Source organism: Gopherus flavomarginatus, chromosome 13 (genome assembly GCF_025201925.1).
Source record: "Gopherus flavomarginatus isolate rGopFla2 chromosome 13, rGopFla2.mat.asm, whole genome shotgun sequence".
NCBI classification, from domain to species: domain Eukaryota; kingdom Metazoa; phylum Chordata; order Testudines; family Testudinidae; genus Gopherus; species Gopherus flavomarginatus.
This window is the reverse complement of record NC_066629.1, coordinates 22,939,374-22,953,688: the sequence shown is the minus strand read 5'-3', so window position 1 is coordinate 22,953,688 and position 14,315 is coordinate 22,939,374. Positions and strand designations below refer to the sequence as shown.

Here is a 14,315-nt window from a genome sequence, read left to right as displayed (position 1 = left end):
TGGGACAGGACACTGCTCATTTGGACAAAACATTTCTAGATCTGACTCGGCCCGTCACAAGCCCCTTTCCCCTTTAGGATGGCAAAACACTTCAACAGCTCGGGCACGTTTCGGCACTATCCCCGTTCCACAGCTGGGTAAACAGAGGCAGTGGAAGAGGTGGCATGCCCTGCATCAAGGTCACCGAGCAGCAGAGCCAGAAATAGAACCCAGGAGTCCTGCCTTCCAGCCCCCAGCTGTAACCACTACCACTTCCCAGAGGCGAGAGAACCCAGGAGTCCCACCCCTCAGTCCTGGGCTTGAGTACGTTCCGCTCCCTGTCAATATTACCAGCAATGCCTCCTAACGCCTGGTATCTCTTGGCCACTCTAGGGAGTGGCAGTGCAGAGCAGCTCCTAGGGCTGAAGAGCTGTGGGCCCCTGATTGCTCATAGCCAGGAGTGCAGCAGCCAGCTCCTTGAATAACTTTCCCATGGCTCATCCAGTTCACTGCTTTCCCCTTCCTTAAAAAGCCTTGGGCTCCAGGTCTCGCACACAGAGCTAACAGCCTGTCCTCACTGGCTCCAGAGCCTCACAGGCCTGGAATGTGTCTCCCGGGGAGGCTCAGGATCCATTTGCAGTTTGCTGTACAACCTCTGAACCTGCAGTGAGGGGCAGGGGAGCGTTGTGTTGGGAACCAGGGGCTGGAATGTCAGTACAGTCCCTTGGGGTAAGCCTCTGGCACAGCCAGGGTGGCATGGGGCTTATTTTGGATACTGGGGAATTAAAGTAAAAATATCCTTCCCAGCAGCCAGTGCTGAGCCTCTGCTGCCAGACTCAGAGACCGTGGGTTCTTCTGACTGCAGGAGCAGTTGGAAGCTGGCCATAAATGTAATGCTTGTGATGAGAAGCTGATAACATTGGCTAGAGCCAGGCAATGCCGCAGGCAGGCAATGTACAAGCTCCCCTGCTCCTCCCCCTGCTCTGTAAATACACCTCAACCCCCACCTGCTATTATTCCAGTCCTGGGTCCTCCACACAGCTCTGCCAGGGCACCTCGATCCTGACCTGAAGCCCTCCTTGGTAGTCCAGGCCTGGCCTCCCAAATCTCCTGCTATTCTTGCTTCTCTAATCAGTCACTGCCAGTTGTGCCCAACAGTGCAGGGATTCTGCGACAAGCACAAACCTCTCCTGTGACTAGGATGAGAACTCACTACGCTCATGTTACTGGTGATCATAACAATACATCGAAGCCAGCTCGCCTGAGGCATGTGCTTGGTGAGTTAACATCCCTTGCACCACCCCAAGCCTGCCACCCTCCCACTTTCTCCTTCAGCTAGCTGAGCGTCACTCTCTCACAGAGGAGATCCAGAGATTGCAGCACACTGGTGGGATGACAATACTGGTGCCCATGAGCTCAGATGCCACGGTGATGGGCTTGGGATGAGAACCTGAACAGAACAGAATGCCAGCTGGTCATCGAGCCCTGGTGGTTACCCCCTGGTTCTGCCCCAGTCCTTTAGGCTGGAAATCCAGCTTTCCCATCAGTCACCTGCAGGTCTCTGATCACTGTTCTGTTGGGTCCCCCATCAACACCACCAGCCTGAAGTCCAGCAGATAATGCAGCCTCCGATTCTGCTTTATCTTAACTTACTGGCCGTACAGACATGGATCCAGAAGCTGCAGAGTCCTTCCTTCCCCCTCCACCCCCCAAACCCAGCAGGTTCTCAGACACTGATCGAAGATGAGAGAGGCCTCGGCTGCAGCTCCCCACCACCTCGTCTGCTTTCCCTCCTTTGTTTAATCACTCTGCAAACCTGCCCCTGAGCGGTTACTGAATACAAGGAGTCCTGCATGGAGATCACACTTGGGACCCCGTAGCAAAACACCTGGCTCCCCTTCAGCCCCAGACACATCCTCCTGCACCGACTGACATTACTGAGGCTGAAAATATTCCCAAGCACAGTGGGAACAGCAGCAGCTGCAAACTCGCCTGAGCGGCACACAGGCCATCGAAGGGTTGCGCACAGCAAGGCAGAGCCAGTGCCACTTTTTGGTGTTCTGAGAAGGAGGAACTTTTTAACTGCATGGCACAGGTCAAGGTCATTCTCCACAGAACAGTCCTGTTGCCCGCTGCCCTCAGATTGCAGGGGGTGGCTCAGACTGGCATGAGAGCTTCAAAGCTCACCTCTCCCTTTCTTTATGTGCATCAGCAAAGCTCCCCATTTCTCCCCCCAAGACAACTGCTTTCTAAACTGATGCCAATGTCAGCAGAGCTCCTGAACAGACCCTACAATAACAAATCATCACACCAAGCCCTCATGAGCACCCCTTTCAATCACAATGTAAAGCAACTACGAGCCTCATTTTTAGAAACAAGCCTAAACCATGATCCTAGATCCAAACATCCCCAGATTGTACAGATGGGGAAATTGATGCATGAGAAGAGGATGTCACTTGCCCTAAGATCAATTAGCATGTCAGCAGCACAGCTGGGAATAGAACCCAGGAGTCCTGTCTCCCAGACCTGTGATAACCACTTGACTATACTCCTGCCCTTTAATTAGCTATGGCGCTTTGAAGACCAGGGAGGCTCAGCTGAACCAGCAATGGGGTCAGAGAAAGCTACCCTGGGGCAGTTGTCCCTGGCCATGGGGCTAAGCTTTGTCCTCTGGCTGTTTCGCGTCAGCATCTTGCATACCCTCTAATCCTCAGCCGAGAATCCTACATAGGATGACCAGATGTCCCGTTTTTAAAGGGACAGTCCTGTTTTTTGGGACTTTTTCTTATATAGGCTCCTATTACTCCCCACCCCTGTCCCATTTTTTCACAGTTGCTATCTGGTAACCCTAATGCTACAGGAGATGGGCTTGTCAGAGCTCAAGGCAAGGGGAGGAAATGCAGGACAGCACGCTAACAAGCAGCCCTGAGATTGAGATATCTGGTTTTAGCAGGCCTAATAAATTCTGTTAAATCTATTAAAATATTGCTTCCCCCAGAGAGCCGGGGCTTTGGATAAAGGGCACCTGTGTAAACAGAACACAAACATCTCCGCATCATGGAAAAACCCAACCTCAGCCATGCAATGGGACAGCCCAAGCAACACAGGGGTGAAAATCACAGGGTTGGAGTGATAGGGGCAGCTGCTAGAGGTGGTAGTTTGCACTGCAGGACAAAACTGAAGCCGAGAAATTGTTCTAGCACATGACATCGGATCGCAATTAACCCCTTAGTTTTCCCCTGCAAAGCTTCCTCCCCTCCCCACCGCATATTTTGGACAGGGGAGGGGCAAGGAATTCAGGGGTGAGAGGTGAAGAATGTGGAGAGACCATGCAAAATGTTGCAACACAGGGATTCTGCCTCCACCTCCCCAAGCTGTATTCCTGGATTTGTTGTTGCTTTTAGCAAGCAAGATTTTGCAGGACATGAGAGGTTGCCTGTGTAGTTTGGATTGGTTGGTGACCACCCGCGGCTGACCCCAGTCCCAGTCATTTGAGGGAACTTTGGCAGCATCAATCTGCATATGTTAAAAATAATAATTCCTTCTTATGCTCAGATGATTAAAAGCAAAGCAATTTTAATGTCTGCTTTGCTTTTTCCCCAGTTGCTTGTTGCTTAACCACCACCCCTAACAAGAGGCAGAACGGGTTCTCGATAGGGGCAGTGGGCTGAGAATTGGGAAATCAGTCCCATCAGGATTTGTAGTGCACTTGCAGTGATAAGGCAGCAGTGCCGGATGGCCAAGGTAAGAGTCCTGTGGTCCTGCTGCAGCACGGTCTGGTACAATCAGGGGCACCTCTTCTGTGACACTGCCATACTATGGCGATTACATGTCTTGTCGTGATCTGTGGCTGAGGATCCCAGGGCAGAGTGTGGGAAGGCACCTCTCCTCAGGGAGGGGAACAGAAGAGGTAGCTGCCCTTGTCTTGGGGGAAGTGAAGGGGGGCTCTGGGGATGGGAATAAATGGGAGGGCTGCCTTCACTCCCCCAGGGGAATAAAAGGAGACCCAGGGGACTGGGAAGGAGGCACCATTCCCTATCTTTTGGGAGTTGTGACCCAGGAACTGGCAAAGGGCACTGACATGCTTCTCAGGGCAGCCAGGGCTGTCAGTCTTCTGGTTGCCACCTGCCTCCAGCATGTGGGGTTCTTGTCTGTGCGAGCTGGATGTTAGTTCAAGAACTCTCTTCTGGGCTACACCAGCTGTGCCTTTGCCCTGTAGGCTGACAATCCACATACCCCAGCCCGTGACTCCTTTCAAAGTGACCCACTATGGTTTCCAGCCCCTGATCGCTGCATACCTACAGAAATCCCAGAGCCTTTGTTCCCAAAGAACAATGTATCCCGATTTACTAGTTTTACCTTAGCCCACCCCGTTTGTATCACACCCAGTAATTGAATTCAATGATGAAACAAAAAAGGAAATTTATTTAAGAAAGAACAGAGATTCAAATATAAACCAGTGTGAGAAATGGCAATACATGGTTACATTTAAAGCAACATCATTTCACTCATTCTTGATCTAAAATTTAAACTTCTTTAGACAGGGAGAAAACTTGTTAGCTGTCTACCCAGAAGTTCTCTCCCATATCTTCAACTAAGCTTAGCTGAGATCCACTTTTTCCGAAACCAATTCACTACCAGTTTAGTTACACGGCAAAGGATCCCAGAGGGTGTCTCCTAAATACTCAAGAACAGACCTTTGATGTTCACCTGAACAGCAGGCCATCCCACACACCCGCTATTTACCTCTTCCTGTTCATTTCCTCTTTTTTGAAGATTTCACAATCTTTCATTAGCATTTGCCGCAGACTGTAGATGGAAGCCTATTGTGAACCATAGAATACTTAATTTACGCCTAAACAGACAGTAGCCCTGTAGGTCCCAGGATATTAGAGAGACAAGGTGGGTGAGGTAATATCTTTTATTGAACCAATTTCTGCTTGTGAGAGAGACAAGCTTTCGAGCTTACATAGAGCTTTTCTTCAGGTCTGGGAAAGGAACTGCTAAGTGTCACAGCAAAATGCAAGGCGGAACAGATTGTTTAGCATAAGTAGTTGGCACGTATTGTAAGGGATCATTCAAGGACCATTCCTTTTCCTGAAAGGAAACCTACACAATACTTTCAAAAGATGAGCTTGGGAGCTTAAATTCATTATTCAGCTAGACAACAAAAATCATGGACTGAACATAGACTCTGGATTTATGGCTTATTACAACCATCTGTAACCCACTAACCCCCTCTTTTTGTTCTATGACTGCAGAGGTTTTAATGGACCTCTTCACCTCGAATGAGATTAAAAAGATAGAAACAGTCCAGTTTGGAAGAGACAATTGGGGTAGGGGGGAGTATAACAGACGACTATGAAATCATGAATGGTGTAGAGAATGTGAATAAGGACATGTAATTTACCCCTTCACACAACATAAAAACCAGGGGTCGCCCTATGAAATTAATAGGCAGCCAGGTTCAAACAAACAGAAGGCAGTACTTCACATAGTGCACAGTCAGCCTGTGGAACTCATTGCCAGCGGATGTGTGATGGGCATAAGTACAGCTGGGTTCAAAAAAGAAATAGGTACTTTCATGGAAGATAGGGTCTTTAGTGGCTAGTAGCCAAGATGGTCAGGGATGCAACCCCATGCTCTGGGTGTCCCTAAGCCTCTGACTGCCAGAAGCTGGGAGTGGACGACAGGCAGGGCCGGCTTTAGGAAGCATGGGGCCCAATTCGAACAGTTTTGATGGGGCCCCAGCAGGGATGACTAAAAACCAAAAACATGTTAAAAAAAACACATGGGGCTTGTACTCACTGGGCAGTGCTCTGAGTCTTCAGTGGCACGTCGGAGGTGGGTCCTTCACTCGCTTCAGGTCTTTGGTGGCACTGAAGGACCCGCTGCCGAACTGCTGCCGAAGACCCAGAGCAAGAGAAGGACCCGCCGTTGAAGTGCCACCGAAGACCCGAAGCACCTCCAGGTGAGTAAAAATGAAAAAGGCGCCTCTAGCCGGGGGAGGGATTCTCACTGGGCGCGTGGCCCGATTCGGGGGAATTGGGGGAACAGGCCTAAAGCCAGCCCTGCTGACAGGGGATGGATCACTGGATAATTGCCCTGTTCTGGTCACTGCAGCTGAAGCATCTGGCCTAGGATGACCAGACAGCAAGTGTGAAAAATCGGGACAGGGGGTGGGGGGTAATAGGAGCCTATATAAGAAAAAGACCCAAAAATTGGGACTGTCTCTATAAAACCAGGATATCTGGACACCCTACTCTGGCCTCAGCCACTGTCTGCAGACCGGATCCTGATCTAGCTGCAGCCCTGGCTGACCCAGTATTGCAGTGGGAAGGGGCTGCCCGACACCACCCATGGGACGTGAGCCCAGACGCTGCCTGGGGGTGGCAGGGCTCCCCGAGGCCACTGGGACACAGCCCAGCCCACCACCCCCTCTGCCCAGGGCAGGACACTGTCCCTTTAAATCCTCAGCCCACAGCGTGGTCTTCGCCCCCACCCACCCCTCCGGAGCCAGAATTAGCCAATCAAAGGAGCCTCGGAACCCATAGGCCACGCCCTTTACGTAGGAACGTAAACCCCACCCCCTCGGAGTCCTTCAAACAACCCAATCAGAGCGCGAGGAGGGCGGATCTCGCCTCCCATTGGCCGGCGTCCAGCCCCGCCCACTCAAGATGGTGGCGCCCATTCGAACCGAGGGAGCCGTGGGACGTGGATAAGGCTAACCCCCCCGCGGGGGGAGGGGGAAGCGAGCCGGGATCCCCGCGTGGGAGAGCGGGGTGAGGCCCCGCCCCCCGGGGGCGCTGACAGCAATCGCCGCAGACAGGCGGTGGGTGCGGGGCGGCAGGAACCCCCAAACCCAGAGGTTCCCCCACTCTTAGCGCAGGGGACCCCCAGATGGGAGACAGAGCCCCTCCCCCGGGAAACAGACCCCTGCGACCCAGAGACCCCCCATGTTTGGAAGCCACCCCCCCCGCCCCCCCCAGGCTGAGGACCCCCAATCCTGAGTGATTTTAAACTCCTGTTTGAGAGCCCCCCCCCCAAGTCTGGTAGCAAGGGAACCCTGCTCCCCTCCACCAGGACCTTGAAACACTGAAGTGACCCCCCACCCCACCCACCTCATTTCCCCAGGCACATTTAGCCGCCAGAGGATCCTCTTCTCCCCCAGCTGCATGGCAGGACCCTCCCCATCCCTTGGGAACCATCCCCATCCCCCAGCTTTTCCAGTCCAAGCCTGACCCTTCTCTTCTTCTCCAGCCCATCTGCTCTAGTTCACGCCGGGACCACCCTTGTCAAGCCGCGAGCCATGGATCTAGTGTTCCTGGTCATCAACAGCATAGGGATGGCTTTGGATTTCCTGGGCCTCCTGCTCAATGTGAACTTCTTCCTGGTCTCCACCTTGGTCTCAGTGCTGGTCTGGCTCATCACGTTCATCTACAACCTGCCCAATGCACTGGTGGCTAGTGTGATCCACTGCTGGAATGGGACTTTGTTCTCCTTGGTGTACCTGGTGGAGGTGCTTTGCTGCCTGGCCCTGAGCTCGGTCCAAACTGTCACCGGCCTATTCCGAGGCTTCTGCTCCAGCCTGGAGAGTCTGAAAGTGATTGGGAACCTGTTCTCGCACCTGGTCCTGAGAAGCAAGGAACTTGTGCACCGAGGGCTCTGGAATGTGGTTGGCTCTGGCCAGTCACTCCTGAGGCAGGTATGTGAAGTGTTTACCATTGTCATGAGCCTCCTGGCCTATTTTGTTAACAGCATTATCAACATCTGCCTGATTGGCACCCAGAATCTGGTGCTGGCTCTGTGGGACTCCATCATCAGCCCTTTCCTAAGAGTCACAGACCTCCTCGCTGCCTTCCTTGCTCAAATGTCTAGCAGTGCCATTGCCATGTCCATTCTCGTGTGGTCACCCTGCCAGCTGGCATTCGAACTCCTAGAGTCTATGAGCAAGCTCCTGGTTAATGTCGTCTTCCTGAATCTTTATGGCCTAGTGTTGCTGGCCCTAATTGTCACAGTCAGCACCTTAGTCCTCAGCCCTGAGCTGACAAGGACGCTGGCAAACCATGTGTTGAGATACCTGAATACCTTGCCTTCTTACCACCGCCTACGGAGGGACATCTGGCGCCTCTATCAGATTGTGCTCTTATCGCTGGGGATGGTTGTGAGCTCCCACGCTTGGCGCAGGGTAGCAGGCTGGAGTCTCCAAATGGCCAACTGGAATGGAGGAGGCAGAGCAACAAACCAACAGGTCAATCAAGCGCCACAAGGTGCAGAGCCCATCCAAGGCAGGCAAGGGGCAGCTGCAGCCATTCATAGGCCAGTTGCTCCTGGAGGAGCTCATCAGGGAAGACCAGGGCTGCCTGGAGCCAATCAGCAGGGTGCAGCCGGTGCCCGTCAGGTGCAGCAGCTGGCAGCTAGAGGACATGGGGACCAACATGGCACGAACGTTGAGCAAGGATCAAATGCGCAACCAGCCTCTGGTCGAAACGCCACAGCGGGGCAGTGCCTCCAGCCTCCAGGGCCAAGCACATCACGAGCCAAAGCTCTGAGGAAAGAGCAGCTGAATGCTTTGGAGGAGGACAGCGAAGATGTCACTCTGGAGAATGACCCGTGGATGCTCCTGAAAGAACAAGAAGAACGTAAAAAATGTGTCATCTGCCAGGACCAAACCAAGACGGTCCTGCTACTGCCCTGCAGGCACTTGTGCCTCTGCCAACAATGCACCGAAATCTTACTGCAGCAGGCCATCTACCAGCGCAACTGCCCGCTCTGCCGGCAGATGATACTGCAGACTCTGGACGTGTACCTGTGAGCTTGGGGTGTCGCTTAATCTACATTCCACCGGGCTTACCCGTAGTGCCAGCCAGCACAGGAGAATCCTGGGACCCCAGCTTCACGGTGGTGTTACTTTCTGTACCAGGTACCCAGCATCAGCTCAGCACTTCCTATGCCACCTAGAGATTTCCAAAGAACCGACAGTGGCATCAAAACAGAGAGAACATTAGAAGCTTCTTTTCACTAATACTGTGGTGTAACTCTCTTGTCGCTGCTGCTGGAAAGCACAATAGCCGATCTCAGTAATGGACTGGAAGGTTTTGGCAGTTGAAACTTTCGTATTTCAAGGACTTTTGCCCGGAATGCAGACTCTTCTTCCGTTGGCTCATCATACAGAGTATCCAAAGCAGAGCTTGAAAAAGGATCCAGACACTTCCTAGCCAAAGTCTTCTATGAAAGATGGAGGCTGTGCCCTGGTAAGAAACTCAGCTGTTAGGAAAGGGCAGACTCTGGGATTCCAACCCTGCTATTAGGAGCAAGGGAGGGCTCTTGTGGCAGGCTTGTCTAGTGACTGCCTGGAAATCTTGGCATTTCTCCTCTTCTCTCAGCTGGGGAGAGGGAGAGGGAGCTCTTGTGCCCACTTACCCTCCTGCTTTTTTGTAGGGAGGCAGGAAGGGAGTTGAGTGGCTGAGAGCCTGCAGTGGCAGAGTGAAATTGACAAGTTCTTGGTCAGTTTCACAGCAAACCACAGTGCTGTCTTGTCAATTTCACACTGGTGCCCCAGGCTTACAGGCCCAGATTCTCAAAGATATTTAGGTTTCAAATGCTTATCAATTTCAGTGGGAGTTGGGCACTTAAATACTGTTGAGTATCTCGGCTACAGCCCCTAATGAGTGGGCAAGTGCATCTTTCAAGCCTGAGCCAAAGACTGGCTAGTGATCTCCACAGCAAGAGGCCTATTTGGCTTTTGGTTGCAGAAGCACACCCTGTACAATCTTTAATCATTCCTTCGGAAACCGTCACAGTATTTTGGACCCTGGTGCCATCTGGGGTCTTTATTTTTCCTTTTTCCCCTTCAAATGCTGGTAATGCAGGGGGAAAATTGCTAGGCTGTGGGGTTTTCCAAGCTCATTTTCCCCATTTCTCTCAGGGCCCCGCCTCCTCGAGAGATGCAAGTTAGAAGTGAAATGTTGCTGCTGGGGAGAACACAAATTCTTACCAGTTTAATTTACAGTAGAGTTAAGTCAGCACTTCCTTGGATACACTAGCATGAAATTAGCACAGATCACCTATGCAAGATAGCACATTCCAGACTCCTTGCACAGCGTTTTTTTGGGAAGGGTTTGAATGGGTTTTTTTTCCTTTTGAAGATTGTTTCTTCTCATGAATGTAGTGCTATCTTAACAGCCATGGAGACTGAAGGCCTCCATTTATCCACGGAACAGGTCCAGCTTGGGCAGCAGCAATGTGAGCATCCACATCTCACTGGTACCTCCCTCCACACTCGGAGGGTCCCCTTTAGAAGAGACTTGATTCTCTGTGGCCTACTCAACCCATGGCCTTTACTGAGACTGCTCTAGAGCCAACCCGTTGTAACAGCTTTCACTGTCTCCCAGTCTGGGTTGGAATTGAAGGAGAGGTCTCCGAGGGAGGAAAGCTCCAAATCCCAATGCTGGACCTCTGAGATGTGCAGGTTCTGGGGAGCAAGTGCTTTTCGATGTGCGATGAAGCTTTGATTGCACATATAGGGGTTGTAATTGAGAGTGGGATTCTATAGCGTTGTGTTTTACCGATGGCCTGAAATGTGAACCATATGCTGAGCTCTTCTTTGCTTTTGCACCATCTCCCTGCAGTGACACTTAGTAGTAGTGTCTGGACTGGGAGGCCTGGAGGCCCTGTCAACATTTTGCCAGTAAGCGTAATTCCAAGAGATCAGTGAGCCGACAATTAGATATTTAAACTAAAACCCTCTCGTGTTCCCGGATGCTTGAGATGGGTTATAAGAGTGCCAGAATCAATTTGATTGTCAGTGCTTAAATTGGAAAGAGCCCCTGGACCGCAAGACAAGAGGCTGAGGGATGTTTTTGTGCTCTCTCAAGCTAATAAATAATTGATGGTTGGTCTGACCCCAAATGAAGCCCTGTATTAAGGCCAGAGAGCACTTGGGGAGGATCAAATCAGGTTGTTTACACTGCAGAATTCTGTGTCATAAGGAGATGCAGGCTAGTCAGTGTGAATGTAACTGAATAGTTACAAGCACTTTGTGGGACGGTGTTACAGCATCATGGTGAAATGCTGGCTGTACTGATGACAATGGGAAAATTGACTTCTTTAGGTGCAGGATTTACCCCGGTCTCTCTAAGGCATTAGCTTATGAGGCGGCCCCTGCATGGAGGCCAGAACCAAACAGTTCTGCGAAAGGCAGGGCACAGCACGCCACACAACAGCCTGTAGGCGACAACCCATATTTGTGTGCTTGACGGTCTCGGGGAGGCTGATCCAGGCGTTGGTGGAGAGTTGCCATGTTTCGGGCGGGAGCGTCACCTGGCAGACAAGCGTGAAGGGTGAGATGCAGAACCTGCGAGGTTAAGCTTCTAACCTCGAAAGCTGCAAGGGAGCAGTGCTGCTAGCGGGCCACTGAGACATAAAATGACACAGCTTTCAAATTCTGATCGATTCAAAAAAGAATCACAGACCAGCATTTGAATGGCTGCTGCGTGATGCCACTGGCAAGGGGATGAAAAATATCCTTCTCCGTCCCTTCTGAGCACCTTACACTTGAAATCTTGCAAAAGCAAGATGTCACCGAATCAAGTTCTGCCCTCGCTTGTAACCCATGCAGCCAGAGGTCCAATCCAACCCACAGCCAGGCTTGCAGTCCTTGTGTTTACAATCTTTTACTTTGCTATTTTAAAAGAGAAGTTTCCCTCTCCCCCCGCTGTAGTTTTTCAAATGTTGCTTTCCTCTCCGTCTGGCCTGTCCCTTTCACTTTCCGCTTCGCCTGCATTGGCAAACACTGCTGGGGGATGTTGAAATCCGAACGGAGAATTGTTTATTTTCTGTGAATTCCCCTGGAAATGATCTGATTGATTTGTAGACTTTGTACAAACCCCTCCCCCCCACCCCCACCACAATAGTGTCTCGAATGGTGGCTGCGGGGCTGGGCCAAAGCTCTCTCCCAGTGGTATATGTGTTCTGTCCCTTCCAAAAGTGCTCCAGTGCCTTAGTGCTGACTGGCTGGAGCGGGGAAGTAGCTGCATTGCTAAAAGCCAAAGTTTATTTTATTCATGCCGCAAGTTGCACAGGTACAATCTAATACAATAGCATGGGGCAGCTGGTGTAAATGGGCAGAGAGCTACGCCCATTTCAGCCTGAGGAGCATCTGGCCGAGGAGGTGCAGGGTCCATAACTAAGTAACGCTTTCCACCTGCTCCGGCACAGCCGAGGCTATTCTGCTTCTTCCTAACCATCCGCCTGGGACGCTGGAGTCAGCCAGAGGCGTGCGCAGCGAACCCGGCCCCCCTTTGTAAAGTTAGCCAGACCCTCCCAGTTTGTGCCTTTGTAAAAAGCTGGCTCCCTCACTGCTGCTCTCTGGCTGCCCTGCTTCAGGGGGTTATTTTGAGCAATTGCTTTTCTAATGCAGTCCCCTGAGGGCGAGAGTTTCGTATCAGGCTTTCTGGGGGACTTCTTTTCCCAGAGCTCACTGCTGCTTCCCTTCCTACCCAACCTTTTTTGATGTTTTAAAAGTCAGTCTCTTTGCCTTTTTAGGGGCTGTTTTTTGCTGTCCAGAAAAGCTGTGTGTTTTAAGGTTAACTCTTTGCACTCTGCACATTAAAGTCTCCTTTGCAAAAACCAAACTGCCCACGGCCCCGTTCTTAGGAGTGCTCCGACTGGGGGAGGGCCACCTCCCCAGAGGGATACTGGGGTTGATTGTCATTTCTGCTCATCTCTGGCCCACTGGAAACAGGGGAAAGCCCTGCAGCCAGAGATCCCAGGCTTTAATCAGCAGGGAACCTGCAGCGTTAGCAGGAGAGTTCTGAGCAGAACCGACAAGGATGAAGAACAGGTGGGGGTAGGCAGAGAGGTGGCTGAGAGGAGAGTGTGCTGGTCCTGCACACAGCCAGAGAGGGTGAGGAGAGGACACTTCAGGGGTGTGTTCAGGCCCTAGGCTGATCTGGGGATGGTGTGTCGGGTGTGCTTGGGTGTAACACATAGTTAACGTTCAACCGGGGAAGCTTTAGCCATTAGCATGCACAAACGCAGCCACTGCTGTCGTTTGCGTTAGTGCCCCCTGCACCATCCTTCCTCCCCACCTGGCTTCCCAGTTGTGTGAAACAAAAGGAGCAGGTAATACAAACTGGCTGAGTTCTCAGTCAATATCCCTGCCCTCCAGCCTCTTTCAGAGCTGGCTTCCCTCACTCACTGGAATCTGTTGTTTCTATATATGTTCTTGCAAACAGAGATCAGGCCTTGGGCAGCAGGGAGAACCCAGCAAACAGGAAGGCTTCAGCATTTACAGGTCAGCTGGGTTTGGAGAAGGGAACAAAAATAATCTGAAATTAATTAACTTTTTTCCTAGCAGGAAAAAGCTTTCCCCTCACCCTCTTATACTACTAGTAATTAATAGTATAATAAAATAGTGGCTAGATTTTGCTCTAGCTTTCCAAAGCAAATTCTCCCTTTGAGCTTAGCCCAGCATGGAAAAGTTCAACCCCCACAGAAGGCTTTGCAGAAATTTCTGAGCATGCGGAAACATGTGGCTCGGCACACACGCCACCTTATCTGATAGTCTGGGGGGCCTTGGGCAAGTTGCTTCCCTTCTCAGTGACTCAGCTTCTCCAGCTGTGAAATGGGGATGATGGTCCAGACCTATCCTCCAAGGGTGGGTGGGAGGCTAATTTATTCATGTCTGCAAAATGTGACACTCCAGGGTATGTCTAGAAGTGGGGAAAGAGAAGACCCAGAAAGGAGGATGTTTCACTTATTGTGTGTCTAGGTAACATTTCCTTGTAACAATATGGAAGCCACAACTATCTGGCTTCCTATTAATTATGCTTTGAGGTCTGTGAAAGTGCAGTGGCTGTTGGATATGTTATCCTTCATGTCCTGTCCTGAGCTGTTGGACAGATATGCGCGGGTAAGCACCTGCTGCTTTTCAACCGAGAGATGGCTGCATTTCACTAGTGGGTGAACTATTTTTGCATGCAGTTTGGAGCCATGAAGTTCTGGCTTCCAGTTCCCTGATCTAAACACTTGACAACCCCAGTCCCAGAGTCAGCAACATAGGCCGGGAGCCCTAAAGCTCAACCTCCCCGCCTCTAGGCAATAGAAAACTGCCCGCCCAAAGCCAGGACTAGAACCGAGGAGACTTGGCTCTCAGTGCCCGCTCTAGCCACTCCAAAGGTCTGTGTTCCTTTGGGAGATGGCTGTCTCTAATGCCGCCTCAGCTGGCTGCAGCCCTTGTGTGGGCAAACTCCCACCCCTACCTCTCGGCACTTACGCAGCACTTCCTAACTCTGAATATTAGTTAACTCCTCCCCTACCTTCTTTGCTGGGGA

At 51.4% G+C, this 14,315-nt stretch overlaps 1 protein-coding gene across 6 annotated transcripts in view; it reads left to right on the top strand.

Moving 5' to 3' along the window:
• The first annotated feature begins 6,644 nt into the window (after positions 1-6,644).
• Positions 6,645-14,315, top strand: part of RNF26 (ring finger protein 26) — a 32,378-nt gene continuing 24,707 nt past the window's right edge. For 5 of the 6 annotated variants that reach the window (XR_007769227.1, XR_007769226.1, XR_007769225.1 and 2 more), the window contains exons 1-2: positions 6,645-6,761; positions 7,240-9,233. Coding sequence is in view for 1 of the 6 variants with exons in the window: in XM_050922065.1 (XP_050778022.1) it covers positions 7,289-8,794 (1,506 nt within the window). In the remaining 5 variants the exon portion in view is untranslated. Of the gene's footprint in view, positions 6,762-7,239; positions 12,615-14,315 lie in introns of those variants that run through there. The other variant, XM_050922065.1, reaches the window with a different exon arrangement.